General features: G+C 41.3%; 1 protein-coding gene across 2 annotated transcripts in view; it reads left to right on the top strand.

Moving 5' to 3' along the window:
* CCDC6 (coiled-coil domain containing 6) overlaps positions 1 to 22,775 on the top strand; it is a 110,501-nt gene that overhangs the window by 77,912 nt on the left and 9,814 nt on the right. The window contains exons 4-8 of one of the 2 annotated variants that reach the window (XM_086679760.1): positions 6,899 to 7,002; positions 8,834 to 8,994; positions 14,399 to 14,555; positions 15,879 to 15,979; positions 17,867 to 21,743. In XM_086679760.1, the coding sequence (XP_086535886.1) occupies positions 6,899 to 7,002; positions 8,834 to 8,994; positions 14,399 to 14,555; positions 15,879 to 15,979; positions 17,867 to 17,904 (561 nt within the window). In that variant the 3' untranslated portion in view covers positions 17,905 to 21,743. Of the gene's footprint in view, positions 1 to 6,898; positions 7,003 to 8,833; positions 8,995 to 14,398; positions 14,556 to 15,878; positions 15,980 to 17,866; positions 21,744 to 22,775 lie in introns of those variants that run through there. The other variant, XM_086679759.1, reaches the window with a different exon arrangement.

The following is a 22,775-nucleotide window of genomic DNA, read 5'->3' as shown; positions in this document are numbered from 1 at the left end:
GGGCACTCCTCCAGTAGTCAAAGGAAGCATCAGTGGGCTCTCTTTTCAGTTGATTTGTTTTGTAATCCAGAAAATAGGATGTCATGAAGCCAAGGATGTCATGAAGCCAACTGAGAGGTCCCAACTCCAGACTTGGGAAAGTAAACTCTGAGTTCTGTCAGGGACACAGATAAGGAAGTCTTTCTGCAGGATATGGGGGAAAAAATCCCTCAGAATTTCTTTGCTAGATCTCATTTCAATTAAGTAGAAAAACGCACTGTGTTTCATCTTGTCAGACTTTATTTTGAAGTATCAGATAACACCTGCCATGTGGATCAGTTGGTGCAAATGTTGTTACATAGTGGCAGGGAAAAAATTCAAAATGTGTTTCCTGTGTAAGGAAAGAGATACCTCCCCATGATCCAACAGTGTGTGTTTCTGGTCATGCATGCATGTATGTATGTGAAAACTCTCGCCAGTTAAATTGAAGTCCGTTGGTATGCTACAGTAAGGGCAATAACATCCAGAGAGTACTGTACTCAGGCTTTCTCATTGCTTGTGATTTTGAAATGCATGAAATCTGTTTATGACCAGAGCAGTAATTTGGTTGATGACTTAGAAAGGGCATTCTCCTTAGCTAAACATGCACGGCTAATGAATGAATGTCTAAGTAAATCAAACATCTCTGCGTAAGGAAGTGGGATGGATGCAGTAATGACTTTTCATGGAAACTTCCATTTTGGATAAAGCATATCAAGAGAAGTTTCCCTAATGTTATTTTCTTAAGCTTATTTTAGATAATGGACTGGTGGTAGCCAGTGATGTGATACTGTATCTACAACATACACTGTGTTATGACTTCTTTCCCAGGTCTTCTCCACTGCAGTCTGGATGTAGCAAAAGAATGTACACCCTGTTCCATCAATGGTACTTATGTTAAAGTCCCCTAGAATTATTTACCCACTATGCAAATTTGTATATTATCCCGGTTAAGTGATGAAAACTTAAGTCCAGAAACCATATAAATCTGAATAATTCTGTGTGTGTGTGTGTGTGTTTTTTTTTTCATAAAAGGCCTTCATTTCTCAACATCACTGAATAAAAGTTTTTTTTTTTTAATTTTTTTTTTTTTCAACGTTTATTTATTTTTGGGACAGAGAGAGACAGAGCATGAACGGGGGAGGGGCAGAGAGAGAGGGAGACACAGAATCGGAAACAGGCTCCAGGCTCTGAGCCATCAGCCCAGAGCCCGACGCGGGGCTCGAACTCACGGAGCGCGAGATCGTGACCTGGCTGAAGTCGGACGCTTAACCGACTGCGCCACCCAGGCGCCCCTGAATAAAAGTTTTAAACTTTAATAAAATTTATTAAACTGGTAAAATGATGAAATAATGTCATTTTTTACATGTTAATATTGATGCAATATTAATATTGTCCTGAAGTTCAGTTCATCAGAAAACAAATCTAATTTTTATAGGAGAAGTCTTTGAGAAAATATATTTGGAGGCTGTAGTATAAAAGGTTGACTCTGGGTTATCTGGAAAATTCTCAGAGTATTTCAAATAGCTGACACTTCACTATTATCCTCTGAGGTTTTATTGGCTTATTCTGGATTTTGTATATATAAATTATCATCTTCAGTTAATGGATGTACTGTTAAATTGTACTGGGAACTTTCACTTTTAAGATCAGACATCTTTAAATTTCTTCTGTTACAAAAATAGTAAGTGTTCATTAAAGAATTGGGTGGGAGCAGGAAAAGGCGGGAAGAGAAATTATCACCAATATTCTGTTCACCCAAGGGGCAGCCCTAATTATCTCGCTGTATAGTTCTTTATGTTTTTTTTAACACCCTTTCCTTTTTTTCCTCTATCAGTATATTCCTGATGTACATAGATAGATTTTTCACTTGTGATTTTGACTTCTTGGACTTAAAAGTGAGCAGCCTTTCTCTCCTTTTTTGTTGCTCTTCACTGACCAGCTTCCCTCGGTTCTTATTTGGCTTTGCATTACACTAGCAGTGGTGATGACCTAGAACTTGGTTTTAATTTTGAAACCAGCCTGCAGCTTGATTAATCAGATAGGTACCTGGGGGCTTTGTGGTCTATGAACACCTGTCTTAACTCATCTGTAATAAAATCTGTAATAAAAATTGGCAGTTCGATTTCTTTAAAAAAAAAAAAAATTTTTTTTTTTTCTTCAGAAGGCAAGGGTCAGATATCTTCCACCTAGGAGGAGCATTGTCAGGGCTGAGCAAAATTCCAGTGATTGCCTGAACAGCACCAAGAGAGGCACTAACAGAGTGTTTTTAAGTTTTACTCCATGTCTGTTGCTTTAATTTGTGAACAAGGCTTTGCCACAGAGTAAGGACCATGATGTATTATTATACTCAACTCTTTTCATGTGAGTTGCCCCTGATCTGTTTTAATAGCCCCCTCATGAATCCTGTTCTTTCCTATGTCTATGTAAAACCTTGATTAACTCGAATGTATTGGCAAAGTAGGATGGGATGAGATCTTTTATTGGCTCTACTCCTTGTAGTAGAAACAAAAGGGTCTTATCCCATTGGGGCTGCTAGAACAACATAGACTGGCTTTATTTCTCATTTCTCATGGTTCTGGAGGTTGGATCTGGATCCTGGTGTGATGGAGTCCCGATGAGGACCTTCTTCCAAGTTGCAGTCTGCCCACTTCCCCTTGTATCCTCATGTGGTGGGGAGAGCAGACAGCAGCAAGCTTCAGGGTCTCTCTTGACTTCTAGAAAGGACATGAATCCCATCATCAAGGGGGTCATGACCTCATGACATCAACTAAACCTAATTACCTCCTAAAGGCCCCACCTCCAAATACCATCACATTGATGGTTAAGGCTTTACCATATGAATTTGGGAGGGGGGGGGGAACACAAACATTCAGCCATTGAAAAAATACATTTTTTTTTTACTGTAATTTAGTCATTTTCTGAATATTTACTGTTATTTTCCCAAGTGGTTCGGTTGTATCTCCAGGGTCACCACTTTGAACATCTATAATGGTATTATATAACAAATTGATTGGCAATTGGGCTAAATTATCAATAGCCTTCAGATACTACCTAACTTGGAAAGTTCGGGGGGATTGTTGTGCTAATCCATAGTACCCACTTGTTTTCTTAGGATTTATCTCTCTCTTTTAGGAAAAAAAAAATCTAGTCAACTAAGAGTTGGTTAATATAGGTCTTAGAGGACTCTGTGATTTCTTTTTTAAACATGGGGTACTCTCCTTACATTGTCACCACCTAAACTACCCTCTCCTGTATGTTGTAACAAACTGTGTGTCTGTCTGTGTTCTGTTTGTATGATAGCTCTTATTTCATGGGCATTTCCCTCTCTTTTATTATCTTGGATTAGTTGTAATGGGCTGCCTTCCAAAATTTGTTTTTTAAGCCATAGGTTTGGGGCTCAAAATATATTTTCCCATGGAAACAAGGATAATATTGTTAGACTAAAACTTTTTAATATAGGTTGAACAAAGTTCACTAAGACCTTCCAAGATTCTAGGATTGAACACGATGGTTAGGCTGAAGTTCTCATGAGGCTTTTTGGCTAACCATTTCTTTCTCATACCTCTGCCCCCAGTGTCCCAGTTCTCTTTAAATCAGAAAATGCTGCAGTGAGAAAGAAGTGTGATGGTGTTTGGAGCCATCTCTCGGCCACCACCTACCTTTTGCTGTTTTGGTAATGGGTCAGTATCTGCCCACTGAGAAGGTACAGATAGGATGGGCTGTGAATTCAGATGAGCCAGCTAGATTTATTGTACTCAAAGTTTATCCACTAAAGTTTCTATATTTATTTTGGGAACATAATAAGAACTCCTGGTCTGACATTAATTAACTTGCAATGGAAAGGAGAGCTACTGAAGAGAAGAAAAGAATTTGGCAGTCCATTGAACTGACTTAATTATAAAGCAGGCTTTCAAATGAGTATTATACAAATCCGTGATATCCATTGGTGCTGAGTGCTCGCAGAATCAGCAGTCAGAGTGGCTTGGGTTTGCCCGAGAATTTGATGTTGGCGATAGATGAATGGGCGCCTGTTGTACGAACACTGAATGTAAAAAGCCCTCAGGTATTACTAGGAAGGAGTTGGGGAGAGGATGACAGTTAGAGACCAGCATAAGGAAAGCAGTGTGTCACTGGGCTGATGTTTCCATTCAGGCAAGACTCTCTGACTTCCTACTCTGTAAACTCAACATACACTGTCAGTTTTGAGGACTGTCTGGTATCAGGACAGTGCAAGCATGGAAAAATCTACTTCTGTCTGAATCGGCAGAGCTGGTGTGTATGCTCTGGCTCCAGATGTATAGGTTGTGGAATTAGACAAGAGGTGGAAGGGCAACTCTGATCCAGAACTTAAGAGAGTATTAATCATAATCATAATTAATCATGATAATATCATTTCCTCTAACTTCTTTGCCCTTTAGTGTCAGAGCTCCTCAGCAATGCAGAAAAGTTGAGATTTTTAATTTTTTAAAAGCATTCATTCATTCATAATTCATTTATTGAAAAGTTGAGATTTTTTTAAAACTGAAAAAACCCCGAAAGACCCTACCCTTTCTAAGGCTTAAAGATAATGTGGACTCCTACAGCACTGCCTGCCTGTGTAATGAAACCCCTGCGTCTGAGCCGCTGAGCCGGGGCCTCCTGTGTCGTCTGCTTCATGGAAGTAAGTTCATAGAGCATTGGTACAGCAAACCCAGCTTTCACAGGAAGCCTTGGTTCACTGAAGGCAGTAAATTGATAACTTGTAGCTCAACCAGTAGGTGCTGAAAAGAACCTGAGATTCACGTACCTTTTCTGCTTGTTTCTCCCGCTCTCTTACCTGTGTCGGCATCGTGTCAGACTCCTAAACTACCCTCTGCTCTGCTGCTCCCAAGAATTGTTGGCTCGCAAATCAGAATAACTTACCCTAAATCTTACTTTCCTTTCAGGATCCCCATAGTTGAGGGTTGGACAGGACCCAGTTCTTTTGGCCACCGTGGTGACTGCTCCCACTCCTATCCTGGTGATATCGCTTTGCCAGAGTCACACGATATCCCAGGGCAGTGGTCTCTTGGCGCTGAAATGAAAGGATGGCCTTAGATGGTTCTCTTTCTCCCCCCATCTCTAAGGGTCTGGAGCTGAACTGGCTCAGACTGAAGACAGCTGCCATCTTAAGCCTCACAGAGAATGATAGTGGCTAGTCCTGGAGGGGACCACACAGGTCAGGTAGGCCAGGCTTCTCATTTAGTGGATAAGGATCTGCTCACAGCCACATGCTTAGTAAGTTGTACATGGGTAGAGACAGCTTTGTCTTGATTTTGCTTTTCAGAGTTATTGATTAGCATTATGCATGATTACTCTAAAATTAAAAGCAATTTGGTTTACTAGGCATCCCTATGGTAAAACAATTCCTAACTTGAAATTTTCCTTGCTTGCCAAGTACTCTCTATAATGCTTTTAGTTAAACATGGGAACAGGATCCTTACAGGGTAAATGCCTTGGAATTTTGTTTCTTTAAAAAAATGGCTGTAAATTGTACTTCAAAGCTTGGCTAAACATGTGGTCAGTGCAGAGAATCGCGCAGTTTAATAGGGGTTCCATGAGCTGCTCCAGGGTTTCTCCTGGTTGCTGCAGGTTGAAAGTGTCTGACATTCCGAAGAGCATTTGTGCATTCGCGTGCTCCCAGCTTCACTGCACAGAATGCTTCTGACTTGTTCTGAGTCCCCACCACCCTCCCCACCCCCATGCAGGGAAGGTATTTCCAAGCTGTATTTTCATTTGACCATGTGATCTTGGTTTATTCACTGTTAATAAGATCTGCTCTGGTTGCTTTAAAAGTCTACGGTTTATACATGGTACTGGTCTCATTTTACTGTGTACACAGGGACCTCTGATCAGTGAGGAGTCTCTGTGACCTGCTAAGGACATCTTTGCAGCTGTGCAATCAGAAATAATTTGTTGACTCGGTGATTGAAAAAGTGAATTGCTACTGGTTGAAGAGACAGCACAGGGGCAGTACCGTAGCCATTCTCTCTTAAAAAAATCTGTTACAATTATTTAATATCTCAAACATGTAGAGAAGTGTAAGAATGATATAACACATTCCCTCTACTGTGGCTGTGAAATTTAGCATTGCACTCTCTATCCCTCTTGCCAGCCTTGTATTTCTTCATCTCTCTTTTGCTCTCCACCAAAGTATATAACTTATTTCACTTACTATCTATGCCCCCACTAAAATGTAAGTGTCATGAAGGGCAGAAAATTCTGATTTTTTGGTTCCCTGCCAGTGGCCTTGTTCACAGTATTCGCATATTGCCCAGTATTGATTGATTAAATGAATTTTTCCATGTTTGCTTCTTTTCATGGAGTAGAGTGCATTTGGGGGTTTCCTTTGCAGCTGCATACTTTCCCCCAAATCAGATCTTTCTCTTCCCTACCTCCTCAGAAGTTACTAGTATTGTGCATCCTTTAACCAGTATGTAGAATTGTCTTGAGGTGTTTGAGTTCTTTATATACATGGTAATATAACCTTTCTGGTTTAACTACATGCAGAACCTGGGGTGGGGGACAGACCCGGATAAATCCTGGTGTGAGTGGTAAGCACAGCTCCCCCAGACCCTCTTTAAAGAAGATTTTTGTGTGTGTTGACTAAATGCTGAAACAAGCAGTGTGATTCATGTACCAGAGGGCAATGAAGCATTCACATCAAAGAGTGAACCTGTCTCAGTTTTCTCAGTTGAAGTTTAAGAACTAGATGCGCTTAATGTGTCTGTGCCAGGAAACTGGCCATTTCTTTGCAGATTTCTCCAAGCAAGGGGGTGCTAATGGTCCAATCAAAAAACCTCATTAACAAGGTTTAAATGGCCTACTATTCTCAGTAAAACTTTTTCCCTTCCTTTAGTTGAGACGAGAGAAGATCGACCTTGAAAATACTTTGGAACAAGAACAAGAAGCACTGGTTAATCGTCTCTGGAAAAGGATGGACAAACTTGAAGCTGAAAAGCGGTTTGTTTAGTCTTGCTGTTCAGTACGGTGTGTGTGCATGTCTGGGGTGCTGAGCTGGGTGTGACAAGGATAACAGAAGGGGCATTGTGATGCCCTGAGTGATGCACTCATTCATTAATTTGCCAAACCAAAAAAGTGTTGACAGCCTTCTGAACTCTTCTCATGCTGGTCACCTCTTTATATTTCTCTCTTATCGTCCCAGTAAAATTTCCTTTCATTTGGGGTTAAAGGCTATGAAGAGATTAGCTAAGGTGCTATTTTTCACCTTTAAATTGTTTGAAAGATGGTTGCAATTTCAACTTTTTACCTTGTTGAACTGGCTCCCCCAGTTTTCTAAAGTGGTTAGGATGTATATTGTGTACAGTTAATGATTACACATCTCTAGAATGTATTTCATGAGGAAGGCTGAGATTTTAACAGGAAAATTATCGATTTTAAAACTTACTGTAAAAAACTTGATGTAGTTAAGGTTAGGAATTGTGCTAAAAGTAGGTACATGGATGTGAAATGTCATTCAACAGCAAATGTTTCTTGAACCCCTTTATGCAAAACACTGTCAGGCCCTAATTTCTAAGTACTATGTACTTTGCGGGGGTGATGGAGCAGGGCTTGAAGAATGGCAGGGAGGTTCTGTATGTGGGATGTGTTCATGGGTATGGAAGGGGAGTTTTTTAAAAATGTTCATTAAGCTACTTCACTAGGATCTTTTGTTTGCTAACCAGAGTCCTTTTGCCGTAACTATTTGGTCTGCATGAACATCCATAAGTTATTTTGAGTTCATCTCTAAATTTGCAAAATATAGTCCTGTCTTTAAGTGAAAAATGGAGCTCTATCCCTGGGGGAAATATTCAAGCTGTAGGTGAATTGGCTGTTTTGCATTATTGTAGTGGTACTAATAAATTGAATTATTAAAAGTTACTTAATATAATAAATGCAGGGACCATTACAGTATTTAACATACCAGTTTTCTCAACAAGGGCAGGCCTGAAGGTGATTCACTGTTTGCATTTGGGCAAATTTAAAGGTAAAAAGTTAAAAACCAAACCAAAACCCTAGCAGCTTATAAAAGGGGACTTGGAGGTCCATTGTCAGTCTGCCTTCCTTTGCAGAATGCAGCTGGAGGTTTTGTATAGATAAGTACCAGAGTATTGTGTTAAGTAATATGAAATTATCATCTGTAGGTCAAAAGTTGTTGAATGTTCACATTCCATGTGCTTCAAACTAATGATAATTGGTAGAGAAGGTGGGACCACCAATTATTAACCCAGTGATTTTGGTTTTATTTTGTTCTTTATCTTTTTGCCTCTGCTATGGCCAAAAGTAAAGGGCCTTCAGTCCAGTTTGTCATGCCGTTAGGATTGGTTTTTCAGGAGGGAATTTTAGAAGTGGAGTCTATGTGAAGCTACCTTCCAAGGGGGTTCATAATATGGAGTTTGTAAGTTTCACCAGCACTGAGTGAAATTTCTTTAGTCAACCATACAAATCAATATGATGAATGTTTAGGTAGCAGATAATTCTGAGTGCCTACTGTATGCCAGGCATAATAAGCAGAAGCAGACATTGCAGACTTTCTCGCTAATGCTTAATTATCAGTGGTCCCTGAAAAGAAAAAAAAGGGTGGATCCTACAGCCCTGCCTTTTGACCTTGACTGGATCCTACTAGGTAAGGGAGCTCAGAAGTAGATATAAAATGGGCAGAGGAGTTTGGCAACCCTGTGAATTCTGGTGATTTACAGGAGTTTGCTATTAAAACAAACCCTCCAGCTAGTAGGTTGTTTTGTCTTTTAAGGCAAACTGTTTTTCATTGTTGGAATTTTTCTTTTCACTGAAGAATCCTGCAGGAGAAATTAGACCAGCCGGTCTCTGCGCCCCCGTCGCCTAGAGACATCTCCATGGAGATAGACTCTCCAGAAAACATGATGCGCCACATCAGGTTTTTAAAGAATGAAGTGGAGAGGCTGAAGAAGCAGCTGAGAGCCGCTCAGTTACAGCGTATGTAGCCTCTGATTTCACTGGTCTTCTGAGTACAGAATTAATCCATTTCCCAGCTACAGGATTTTACCAGTATTTACCATTGAATTTGCATAAATCAAATCCATACTGTATTTCATTACCAGTACATGTGTCTAGAAATCTTTCTATCATCCTGGAATAGATTATTTTTGAAAGTATTATAGTGGGACAAGGCAAATAGTTTAGAATACTTCTAGAAAATCAAATAATTTGAGGAGGGTCCAGAATCAGGCACTATTATTAATCTTCTGCCCCATGTTCATCTCTAAGATTGCAGTAACAAATGTACTTTTGGGGAATTAAGGCAGAGAATATAGTATTTATTTTCCTTACTACTAAACTTTAGCATCAGATAACATCTGTTCATCATACTTGAGGAATAAATGCTTTAAAAATTTATACTGATTATTTTGGAAAAGGTCAAGATGTTGAGTTAGAAATCAAAGGAACTAGATTTCTGAACACTTGCCTAGGGCACTGTGTATTTGCTTGGGCTTCTCCTGTTTATGCAGTTGGGTTGCTCATGTGGGTCTGAATAGACCTTGTAGTGAAAGGTATGCAGGGAAAAGTAGCTGTCCTTCTCATCCCTGACCCCAACCACCCAGGTCTCACAATTACACAGTTTTTATTTATTTCTTCTTCCAGATAAACTTATTTTATACAAAAAGTAGCACAATGAACACACTCTTGTATTTTTCTTTTTTTTACTTACTGTATCTCGTAATTTTTTCCTTGCTAATACATAGAGATGTCTTACTCCTTTTCTAAAAGGATGCTTGGTATTTGGTTAAGTGGATACACTAGTGCCCCCATACCCCCAGTTTCACTTCCCGTGGTGTCCATTACGTGTGGTCAACTGCAGTCCAGAGGCAGATGGTTCTCCTCCTGACTTAGCATCAGAAGGTCAGTAGTAGCCTGATGATATGTCACATGCCTGTGTCATTCACCTCACTTCCATCTCCTCATGTAGGCATTTTATCATGTCACATCATCACCACAAGAAGGGTGAGTACGCACAGTAAGATATTTTGAGAGTGTCAGAGACGAAGACCTTCCCTTGCCCTTCAAGGTCCTTCTAGTCGGACTAAGAATCAAATTGACATGAGACAGATTAACAGGAGAAAATCAAATTTAATAGCATACGTATGGGAAATCTACAGGCAACAGGAAGCTTATTTGGACAAAGGGAGGAGGGTTCTGAAGATACAAAGGAGAGACAGACCATCAGGAGGAAGGTGAGAGGAGATGTTTGGAAAACAAAGCCCTATTATGTAGAGAAGTTTCTTAGGTAAAGAGGAATCTCTATTTATAGCTCTCTTTCTGGTACAAGCAGGCATTGGAGGGGAAGGTAAAGAGCTTTTCCTAAATCTGCTGGGTTTGGATTGTTTTTACTTCAAAATAATGTTCGTGCCAAAGTGGCCCATCTTGGGTGGCCTGCCCTCCCTACAAGAGAGATGGAGACAACTTCATGTAGCTATAATTGTTATTATAAATTGTTCTATTTTGTTATTACTTTGTTGACCTCTTACTGTGCCTAATTTAGAAATTAAACTTTATCATAGGTGTGTATATTGAGGAAAACACCTAGTATATGTAGGGTTTGGTGCCCTCCTTGGTTTCAGGCATCCACTATGGGATCTTGGAGTACATCGCCCTTGGATACCTTATACCATAATTTAGTTAACACCAGTTGTGATGCTGCAACCACAGTGGACATCTGTGTCCACACATTTGATACCTGAGCAAGAGCATCTTCAGGAGAAACTCCAGAAGTGGATTTGTTGAGTCACGTGAATGTGCGTTTAAAATTTTGGTGATTCATACATACCTTAACATTGTCTTCTCTAAAGTTCACTGCAGACTCTAGTCCAGTAGTGCATCTGGGATGGTGACTCAGGATCATCCTTGGAACCTTTAAAAAACAATGTTCATTTCCTCTTGTTGCTGTAACAAATGACTGCAAATTTAGTAGCTTAAAACAACACAAATATATTACCTTTCAGTTCTGGAGGTCTATAGTCCAAGATATCTCTCACTGGGCGAAACTCAGGCTGTCAGCAGGGCTGGTTTCTGGTAAAAGGCTCTAGAGAGACTCTGTTTCCTTGTTTTTTTCCAGCTTCTAGAAGCTGCCTGTACTTTTGGGTCATAGTTCCTTCTTACATTGGCATCACTTCTACCTGCATCTAGGATTGCATCTTTTCACTCCTGCTCCCCTGCCTCCTTCTTACAAGGACCCTTTGATTACCTTGGGCCCAGCCAGATAATCCACGATAAATTCCCACCCCAAGGTCCTTAACTTCGTCACAGCTACCAAGTCCCTTTTGCCATGTAAGGTGACATAATCCCAGGCTTCAGGGATTAGGATGTGGACATCTTTTGGGGGTCCATTATTCTGTCTAACCTCATACAGACTCTGGGCTTACTCTAGGAGTACAACCTGGTCCTCCATTTGTTTCAATACAAAGAATTCTGATGTGTACCTCGGGTTGAAAACCACTACATATATTTCATGAAAACAAATCAGTTTTCAAATACTAGTTATGTTAGGATATCTTTTGAGTTTTTGGTGTGTCAGATGTCTTTTAGCCCCTTTCTGAACTTCCTCCAGTGCTGTCAGTTTACAGTTCTTTCTCATGTATACTTATGCCCCAGACAAAACTTTTAGAAGAAATTGGGGAAGAATTTTTCATTCCCATAACTTTCTTCCTACGGCACTATTTGGTCTTTGAAGAGACTGCAGATGACTACAGGAGCATCCATAAGTGCTATTTCAATTTCATGAGGGCAGAGAAAGCTGAATGGAAGAAGGGGCATGTGGTTCCCTGCTGCTCACATTTGGTCTGGATTGGTTGAGAAGATGAGTTAGTGACTTTCCTTCATCCTCCAGAGGTCAGTTACCCCACCTCTCTGCCATGTTGCTGGGACAGTTGGCTCCTTACCCTCCAAGTCCAGCGGTGTCAAAACTTGAACCTCTCTCCCAATAGTTCTTCAGCTCTGGATAAACATGAAAATCCCTTGGGGGCTTTTCAGTATCCCAGTGGAGAGGCTTTATCCTCAGGATTCAGATTTGTTTGGGGTAGGATCTGGGCATCAGCATTTTCTAAAAGTGTAAACTTGAAAGGGATGCAAAATGTACAGGCCACCTTTGGATCATATGGGAACTGCCTCTTTGGAGTCTGTCTGGAAGTCATCCTCTATTGATGCTAACTTTGTGACTAAGTGTTCCAAGATGGCTGAAAATGGGGGAAGCATCGACTGTGCCCCCTGAGTCCTGGGAACTCTGTGAGAGAGGGTGAGAGGGTGGTGACTCACTCATGGGAGTAAATCCAGTCTCTTGAAATCCAGTGTGGTGGTGTGCCAGCAGAGGGCACCCAAGGAATACCGTGGTGTCAGCCATCTGAGGCTAGCGCTGTAACACTCAGAGGTGTTGGGCCTGGTGCTTTCTCTGTCCTCTAGCTTCTGGGTTAATTGCCCAACTGCCATGAAAGTCCTCCAGCCATCACTCCTGCTGATTGATGTTCTTGTGTATAGATTATTAAGTATTCCCCTGCTGATTTCCTCGGATGCTAAAGGATTGCATCTGAAAGACAGTGTTTCTCTTAAATGATTGTTCTTGAAGCCTCATAAATCCTCAGTTCTCTGAAGCTTTCCTATTTATGGAAAAGAAAGGCAACTTGCTCCAACAGCCGTCCCTCTTGTTCTAGAAACAATAATACTCCAAGGGGCCAATCTAGTGCTTCCTGTAGAGCTAGTGAAAAATTCTGCATGCTTGCATATTTGGGATGAAATAATTTAAATCATTTATATTAAAAGTGTACTTTGTAAATATTTTCCCAGCATGCCTTCAATTAAAGAGATTTTTGTATCTGGATTAGACAGCAGGGTTTCTGGTTATATTGAAAACAACTGAGGGATTTAGTGTTTAGTGCACATAACTGTTTAATAATTTTGGTATTTTTATTTGTATTTCTAAAATAAGGGTATTCAAGAACTTTTATATGTTCTGTAATGATGTGGTCTTAGAAATCATTGAATACTTAGCATCAAAAGTCATTATTTGTTAAAACATCAGAACTTCATAGAAGTGCTTAAAACTGAAAGTAATTTGGACTGTAGAGTTGAAGTAGGGTCACTTTGTGGGGAAGAGGTGGTCATTGTGGCATTCCACACCTTCCTTCCTTCTTAAATTTGGAGTGGGCTAGTAATATGGAGCAATAGTTTATAGGACTGTTTCCTCAGCATGACCATGACCGCTCTGAGTTTGTAGCTATTATTTTTTAGAAATGAGAAATAGGTGGAGATTTTATTTTTCCCAGGATGTTCATTGGCTGAGGGAGGGGAAAAGGATGCAAGCAAGATGGGTTGACCCTACATTTTGTATTAACATTATTTTGGTGACTTAGTAACAATACATTCTGTCAGATGTAAACCAGCAAAGGGCTGGGGGTGGTCACGTTTTACTGTTAATTGGAATGGTGCCAGAAAGTACCCCACAGTCCTGCACAGAGTGATCTCAGAAGGGCGGGGGTTGTGAAAGCTCCAGAGAATTCAGCACAAGGACATTGTAGAGCCCCATGAAGATGTCAGTTCCACATTTCAGATTTCTGTATGGAGAATCTGATGGGCTTGGCTTGGTTCCATCTAGCCCTGAGGCTAATTGACCCTGGTCCAGGAGACGGGTACTGTAGCAGAGGCCTCGCTCAGTGGGGCAGCTCCTGAGGAACAGGAATTTGTCATAAGCAGGACTCCGTCCCTGGAGCCTACCTGCACACGGGTCTGTACCTGCGGTCTGACTCGGGCTGTGCATGAGTCAGGGAAGTAGAGTCACACACACCTGGAAAGTTAGACGTGACATATTCATCTAAAGCTATTCACTATGTCAATTTCTATTTTTATAAAGAGAATTCTAACCTACCGCGTGTTCTAGTAGCCTGGTTCTCACTGGTGTGCTAACAGGCTGATGGGCTCCCTCTGTGTCTGGAGCTGAGGGGCAGCAGAATTGGTGCCTCCTCGAGGGGAGCCCAGGGCTGACGCAATTTCCCTGGCTGGCCCCCTCCCCCCTCGGCTCCAGCGTCGCCCTTACTTGGCTCCAGCTCCACCATTTCCTCTTCCACAAACATCACTTTAGAAGGCAAGTAAGTGGGAGTGAAGGTGCCTAACCACTCCGAGTGCCGCTTTGTATGCATGTGTTTTTCTTAATGCAAACCGTGGGTAAACTTCAACACGAAGGGGAAGCCTTAGATCCAGATCTCCCCGGGCGAGAGGGTAGGGGTGGGGGAGAGCCGCTGCCTCAGCATTGCTGCTGGGCGGCCCTCACAGTACACGTGGCGGTGTGACGGCGCCTGCTCTGGCCGTGGTCTAATGGAGAGCTCTGGCCTTTCAGATTCCGAGAAGATGGCGCAGTATCTGGAGGAGGAGCGCCACATGCGGGAAGAGAACTTACGGCTGCAGAGGAAGCTGCAGAGGGAGATGGAGAGAAGGGAAGCCCTCTGTCGGCAGCTCTCTGAGAGCGAGTCCAGCCTGGAAATGGATGATGAAAGGTGTGCACGTCCTCCGAGCCTTGTGGAAAAATAAAGGAAACCAGGCCCCGAGAGGTCTCCCTTCGCATCCTGCTGGATGTGGAAGGAGATGGCTCGCGCTCGCCGTGGTGCCACCGCCGCATCCAAGTAGATGCTGAGGATGGGGAAGTGAAGAGCATTGGCCATTTTCCTTAATCACAGACCGAAAAAAAAAAAAAAAAGGTCTTTTCAAAGTTACTACTTGGTAGTAGTAGTCTTAGTTGAGCAGCTATATTGTATACTGAACTAGGAATGACAATGTCACATTTGAGAGAAAGAAAATAGTTGGAAACTTGAGATGTCTCCAAGTTGTTTATTCCTTAAAGATGAAGAGGTGTTTTTCATTGCCGAGCAGGATGTAGGTGCCACCACGGTGGGCTGCCCTGGAGGGGCAGGAAGAGTCAACAGTGGGTAGCTGAGAGATGTATGTGAAATTTCAGAGCCTGGTTTTCTTTAAGCCACATAAACCAGCATGGAAATGGCTGTGTTCATGTTCTCATAAACTGATTGACAATCAGGGCTGAGATCTTCCCTGGCATAAAGATGTCTGCACACACGGCCATTTCTTCCTTTGGCTGTATGGCCTCTGAAGGTTAGCTTACTGGGAAGTCTCTCAAGCAGAAATCTCTCCTTGTCAGCATTCTGTGCTTGTTCACAGCATAAAGGCTGACTTCCCTAACAATCATGCCTGAGTATTCTCAGGTCTGATGTGACTTCCACATCCAGGAGGAATGGCGTGGTCAAGTGTGGCTGCGGTACATGTGCTGTGCTAGTGTCTGTTACTACAGTCTAGCGTGTGACTGTTTGTTAAGCAAAGCTTGTCTTGTAAATGATTGACTTCCAGTTCATGAGAATACCATTATCTTTAAGCTTTAATTTGATGACATAAATCTTAGAGGGCTTGTTTGGTTTTGAGTTTCAAATAATAATTTAAATGTAGCCATTAAAGCATGGATGTGTCTGTAATTCTTGGGATAGCGGAGGTAGACTTCTACATAGCTGTTGTGTGAGGAAGGAAAGCCCAGTCCTCTCTGTTGACTGGAGCAGTTCTGTTGGCAAGCCTCCACCTGGAGCTAGAACATTCCAAATTCCCTAGCCCGTACCCCTAGAGAGAGGACTTTGCCAAGCGGTGGAGCTGTGTGACCCCCAAGTCCACTGTATACATGTCTCCTAGCTTTGTACATCACTCTCTAAATACCCCGAGTTTGACCTCAAAATATGAACCCCCAACATTTTCTCATAGGAGGTCTCTTAGGAACTACTGAAGTGCAGACAGTTCTGATAATCTCCCCCCTCTCCTTTTAGGTATTTTAATGAGATGTCTGCACAAGGATTAAGACCTCGCACTGTGTCCAGCCCTATCCCTTACACACCTTCTCCAAGTTCCAGCAGGCCTATATCACCCGGTAAGTACACATCCTCAGCTACTTCTGTGACTGATATCTGGGACATCTAATAGGCATCTCCAAATATGTTCCCCTCCAGCATGTAAAAATCTTGTAAACAGAGGGTGAATGGTCCTGTGTTTTTCAGAAACATCTAAAACAAATCACTATCAAGACTGAGTTTTAATCTGAAATTTTTAAGCATAAATTTTATTGTGCCAGCTGGTGTTTTTAGATTGTTTGTTGTTGTTTAAAAAGAATTTAACTCCAAAAATTCTTTTTAAAAAGACGGTCTTAGACTGATTTTAAGTGCCTGTGGATTGACAAAGCATTGGATAGATGTTTTCTAAGATGGATCATAGCATATCTCCTGTGGGTTCTATTGTTATGTTGTACGTACGTTATCTCATTTTTATCCTCAGAATAGTTCATATAGGCATCATTTTTCTCATGTTAAAATTGAGGAAGCAGTGATTCAGAAATTCATTGGCTATTGGTCTTAGATCCAAGGAAATTGCAAGGCAGGGTGGCTCTTATTTCCAAAGCTTGTATTCTTTTGAGCACAAGCTGCCTCCTGATAGTCCCACTGATGGGTGAGTGGGACCGGGCCCTAGTAGGCAGGCCATGCAAGAAGGAACTGGCCTTGCTTTTGGCTTTGCTTCTGCATCTGGCTTTGCTGCTCAGAAGCCTTTCCCTCAAAGGCGTGCTTGTCTTCATCTGACCCCGAAAACTCTCTCCCCCCAGGGTCTCTGGCTCAGAACCAGCACAGCGTGGGGCTCTCGGGCCAGGAGGGCAAGTAAATGATCCAGCAAGGAAGAAAGAGGAAGCCGGGGGCGGGGGTGGGTGAGTGGAGCGGAGGGAGGAAAGAAAAGGTAGCAAGCCAAAGGATTGTGTCTTGTGACCGAGGGGACGAGTCTGAGTTTCTTGTCCTTGCTGGTAAACAGATTTTAAACAGAGTTGGGGAAAAAGAGTGTCGGGGGGAGGAGTTTCACAGCGGAATAACGCGAGGTGCCTGCTTGGAAGAGTGGCACAGGAAAGGCTTTGTGGTTTTGGAAAGTAAAACAGCTACATGTTAGGTACAGCCTCACCTTGTCTGTTGCAACACTGACAAAGAGGAATGCCCTTCAGGTGGATGAGGGGAAATGCTACAGTAATGCACGTTGCCACAGACATGCTGTGAGGTTAGGATCTCAGCCCTGTGCTATACTGCTGTGACCTTTTTTTGTTTGTTTTTTAAGAGGAGAAATCAAAAGAATGTCCAGCACAAAGCATGACAACTTTTGTCTGGTTCAGGCAGGGTAAAGAGGAGCTGTTTGCAAACCAAAAGGACTTCGTATCATAGATCAATGCATGATCATCTCCCCCTTGTTCTTGCCCAAAAGGATGTTCTGGAATCTGTTTCTCCTGTTCTCTCATGGCCTTTAAATCTCTCCGAAAGCTCCTCTGCCTTGCTGCCTCTCAGTTTTCCCCAAATAATGCTTGGGTTTCATTACCATGATAAAAGTCTTTGCCTTCTGATTTATTGATATAAAAGGAAGGCATGCATTAGGAAGAAGCAAGATGGGGGTAGCTTTTATAGTTGATGGTGATGTTGATTCATATGAAGTATAATTTAGCCTTCTGTTTGATTTATTTAAACCTGAAGAAATCCTTAGAGACATGTATTTTCCAATTCATTAAACCTAATGTGGTCATTGAATAAAAAAAAAAAAAAGCAAAAGTCAGACCTTGGCTGGGAATATTAACTTCTATTGTAACATATCTTCTATAGGAAGATCTTACTCTGTGTACATAATTTTGACTGTCACTGCACCTGTCCCTGTAGTGTGGGACGTGCCTGTATAGATAAGCCATTTGCTTTTTCCTTAAACTAAGTAATAAGTAACACCTAGATTTTTTTTCTTTCAGCCAGCCTAAGTGAGAAGAACATGTGTGTCTTATTTTAAGCTCGATAATATCATCGAAGTTGATTTTATCTCGTACTTGGCAGCAGAATTACTCCTAATCTAGTCCCTTGCTGTCCCATACGTAGTTCATCAGCAAAACGTGAATTTTCAAGTTTGCTTTTCAATTTAGTTTTTATTGGAAGAAGTTGTGGTTCTTTGTATTAAGAATCTGTAATCACTTTCTTAGTAGAATTACATTATTCATAAAAATAGTTTCCATTTCCATGCTAAGCATTTTGGCTCGTTTCTTCCTTTACCATTGCTGATTAACATTGGCAATCTCGGGTTTCATCAAGTTGTTGAAATGTTTTAAGTTCTCTTTCAGTTTGACTGAAAAGTGTATTTCCTAGAATTTACGAAAGATCCTTTTAATAATATGTGGTGTTACATATGTGGATTATATATGAGCAGAGTATTACTTGTCAACAGTTATCTTTCAGGTTGTCCATTATTTGATGCAGCCTGACAAAAGACACTCCCAATTAGCATATTTTGATGTGCCTAAATCAGAGATGGGGACTAAGGAAGTTTGAAAAAGGGTCTACACCGCAGTAGCAACAAGCATACTCACTGCTCAGATCTTGGTTTTTAATTCCATTCTCCAATGAAAAGAACTGGATGTTTCTAGGGCTTAGAGAAGGGGATATGCAGGATGAACCTGAAAAATCTGATAATGCTGCCAAGTAAGGAGGTGCTCAAAAAACAAGATGAAGGTATGTGAAACAGACCCAGGAGCCAACCAAAAGAGCTCCCTGAGGCCAAAGCTGGAACTGTTGGAGCAACACAAGAAATAATGTCATGCTGGGTTATAACCCAAACATAAAACAAACATCCATGAGTTCATACTAATATAAATAAGTGACTGAATAAGTAAATAAGGGAGAAGAGACAAATCTCCCATACAGAAGAATTCCAAATAATTTTTGGATACTCTATTGTTAAGGCAGTGGAAATAACTCTTCACTCTTTTAAGCGTGGGCTGCACATAAGGTCTTCCTTCCAAAGAATAAGTATGGAAAAGGGGACAAAAAGAGTAACCTTACCATGGAGGAACCTGACATATGTGACCTCAGCCAGGCCATCGGGGTCCACATCGACAATGGGGAGCCTTGTCGGGAGTGTGTATCCTTGATGTGAAAATAGCATTTCACCTCTGTGGTCTTACTCTGTAAACACCCGTAACCCCAGCTGAGCCATGTGGAAAACATCAGACACATCCAGATTGAAGGATAGTCTGTCTATAAAATACCTCATCAGTATACCCCAAATCTAACAAGCTCCTCAAAAACAGGGAAAATTGAGGAACAGTCTCAGCCAAGAGGAGCCTAAGGAGACATGGCAATTAAATATAAAGTGTCATCCTAAATGGGGTCCTGGAACGAAAAAAAGGACATTAGGTAAAACCTCAGGAAGTCCAGAAAAGTATGGACCTGAGCTAATAATAATAATATTAATAATTAATAATGTATCAGTAATGGTTTATTAGTTGTGAAAAATGTGTCATATTGGCATAAGATGTTAATAGGGAAATCAGAGTGTGGTCTATACAGGAATTCTCTGTACTGTTTTTGCCACTTTTCTGTAAACCTAAAACTATTCTAAAATTAGAAGCTTACTTAAAGTTTTTTTAATGTTTATGTTATTTTTGAGAGACAGAGCACGAGTGGGGGAGGGGCAGAGAGAGGGAGACATAGAATCCAAAGCAGGCTCCAGGCTCTGAGCTGTCAGCACAGAGCCCAAAATGGGGCTCGAAATCACAAACCGTGAGATCACGCCCTAAGCCGAAGTTGGATGCCCAACCGACTGACCAACCCAGGTGCCGAATTTACTTACTTATTTTAAATGTTTGTTTATTTTGAGAGGGAGAAAGAGTGTGTGAGTGGGAGAGGGGTAGAGGGAGTGAGAGAGACAATCTTATGCAGGCTCTACCCTGTTAGTGCAGAGTCCAACATGGGGCTCAATCTCAGCAACTGTGAGATCATGACCTGAACCGAAATCAAAAGTTAGGCACTTAACTGACCTAAGCCACCCACATGCCCCTAAAAGTTAATTAAAAAACAAAACTAACAAACAAAAAACTGCAGAAATAGATGAGATCTCACCTAGTCATAATAGATAAAAGGAGCAGAGAAACACCCTCCTGTCTGATCCTGAAGCAACTGCAATATTTAGAGGTCAAGTTCAGGAGGAAAAACTGGCAAAGGAGATTGGGAAGTGGCTACCAGGGGAGTGGAAGGAAAAAATTGGAATACGATCTCACAGAGCCTTTCAACAAGAAGAGAGTGGTCACCTTCATCAGATGTTGTCCAAGGTCAAGTAAAATGAGGAGTGGAGAGTGGTTATTGCAGCTGGCAGAGCAGAAACACTGCTGACATTGCAGGAGCAGTCTTGGTGGAGGGATGGAGACAGAGCCACATTAGGGAGATTTAAAGAGGAAATCCTGTCTATATTGTCTGTGTTTTTGCAAAGACAATGTTTTTATGTGTGATTTGTAGAACTAAAATCTCTTAAAATTGTAATTTAAAATAATCTTAAAAGGAAGAAAAGGTATATCTGCCTTTAGTCCAGTTTTACATTTTTTTTTTCATTAGCAAAAAGATACTAAAGAAAATTTGGGGACAATCGGAAGGATATAAGCAGAAATAAAGTCCCTCTTTCCAGAGTCCAGAATCCCTCTATCCAAAGGTGGAGTTAATATTTTAGTGTTTCCAGTTGTGTCCTTTCCCTACCCCCCTCCTCTTACAATGTTCCTTTGGAGAGGTGGTTTCATACAGATTATATATATTTTGTATTTGCCTCATTTTGCTTAGTAGTTTTCCTCATGAACTGCTTTTAATTAATCATCTTTTAATTTTGCAGCCTTGAGCTTGTGGACAGTGAAATAAGTCTTAACATTTTTACTTTAGTTAATGCATTTCTATGAGAGCCAGAGAAATTTATCGTAGCAATAACTTTGAAAAGCCGTAGTATTCGTTAGTAGACTGGTATTTGGGGGTTGGCATTTTCAACCTAGGTATTTGTGTTCTCATCCTGTATTTTTTCTTTTGTTTTTTTTGTTTGTTTTTTGTTTTTTGTTTTTTTGTGCAAGCGTGGGAGAAGGGCAGAGAGAAAGAGAAAATCCCAAGCAAACTCCATGCTTAGCACGGAGCCTGACAGGGGGCTCAGACCTGAGGCAAAATCAAGAGTCAGATGCCCAACTGACTGAGCCACCCAGGCACACCATCTCCTCCTGTACTGTGTTCATGGGCTAGTGGGTCAGATGCAAGATGATTAGAACTTAAGGGAAAACAAAAAGTACTAAGACCTGGTCTCTGGCCTCTAAGAGCTTATCATCAACAAACAGTAGGGCCTGGGGAAGGGGGTGAAATACAATAAACAAATTCTTTGCAAGAAACTTTATAAGGCCAAGCATAATGAATTTATGTAAAAATTGAGTAGCTGAACAGTGGTACATCTACTCTGTGGAATACTTACTACTCAGCAGTAAAAAGGAACTAACCTGATAACGTGTGAGAACTTGGATGGAGCATGGGGAGTGTTATGATGGATGAAAAAAGCCATTCTCAAAGGGTTATATGATGTACGATTTCATTTCTAGAACATTCTCAAAGTGACACCATTACTGTGATGGGGAACAGACCAGTCATTGCCAGGGTGTAGGATGAGGGGGAGGGTGTGACCAGGGAAAGGATGGGCATGACCGGCTTTCTTTGTGATGTTGGAGCAGTTTTGCATCTGGTTGTGGTGAGTTACTTGGATCTACACATGTGATAAAATTACTTTGAGTTGTGTACACACATGCACACAGGAAGAGTACAATAAAAACTGATGAAATCCAACTCAAGTCTCTGCCTTGGTCACTAGTGGTGGACCTGTGTTCGTGTTCTGGGTTGACACTGTGCTGTGCTTATGGAAGATGTTCCTGGGGAGGCTGGCTGCAGGGCCAACAGGACCCCTGTAGTGTGTGTGCAACTTCATGTGGATGGTAAATGGTTTCAAAATAAAAAGTTAAAATTGAAAAAAATCTAAATAGTTTAAGAAGAGATTAAACAAAGAGAGCTACCAGCTTAGAGCACTTTAGAGATGGGCCTTAAAGGAGCTTAATGAGCTGAAGCTTAATGAGGCCATAGTTGGCCAGGCACTCTGAGCACTTTGTGATATTTACTCATTTCATCCCCACAACAACCTTACGAGGCCACTACAGTAATCTCATTTTACAGTTGATCTATCTGAAGTCCACTGTCACTTGGTGCCAAGAGGCAGAACTAGAGTCTGAGCTAATATGACAGTCGGCTCTAGAGTGTCTGGGCTGTTTCCCTCTTCAGAGGCTGATCGAGGTCCTGATTGACATGAGAGAAAGTACAGAGAAGACATCCCAGGCAAAGGGCTGGTGTGAACTGAGCAGTAGAGGTGAGAATCAAGAGTGATAAGGTCACTGTGGTTCTTACCACAGGCTGTTCTGGGTCCTGCTCCCATGGATTCTGATTTCATTGGATATGGGGCTGGGCAAGGGCTTTGATACTCAAGAGATAGTTTGGAGCCAAGTGCAGAGGCCTTTATAATAGCCAGAGAAGACATTCTTTTTTCTTCAACTTAGGTAGACAACAGGGAGTCTTTGAAGATTCTTGATTAGCGTTTAACATGCCAATAACCTTGTAATGCTACAAAATAGGCTAGATATTTATTATTATTATTATTATTATTATTATTATTATTATTATTATTATGAGCTTCTCTGTCTTGGGATAAGGATCCATAGTTTATCTCTTAAATTTCATCACTTGCATAAGAAACAGAATTAGGGTTAAATAAAACCTTTTCTTTCCTCCTCCAGCTGAACAAAGCCCTTGTGGTTAAAAATAAACATGATC

This window comes from Puma concolor, chromosome D2 (assembly GCF_028749965.1).
Source record: "Puma concolor isolate L17-30 chromosome D2, mPumCon1.1.hap2, whole genome shotgun sequence".
NCBI classification, from domain to species: Eukaryota; Metazoa; Chordata; class Mammalia; order Carnivora; family Felidae; genus Puma; species Puma concolor.
The sequence above is the reverse complement of the archived record's forward strand: the minus strand, read 5'-3'. Positions and strand labels throughout refer to the sequence as shown.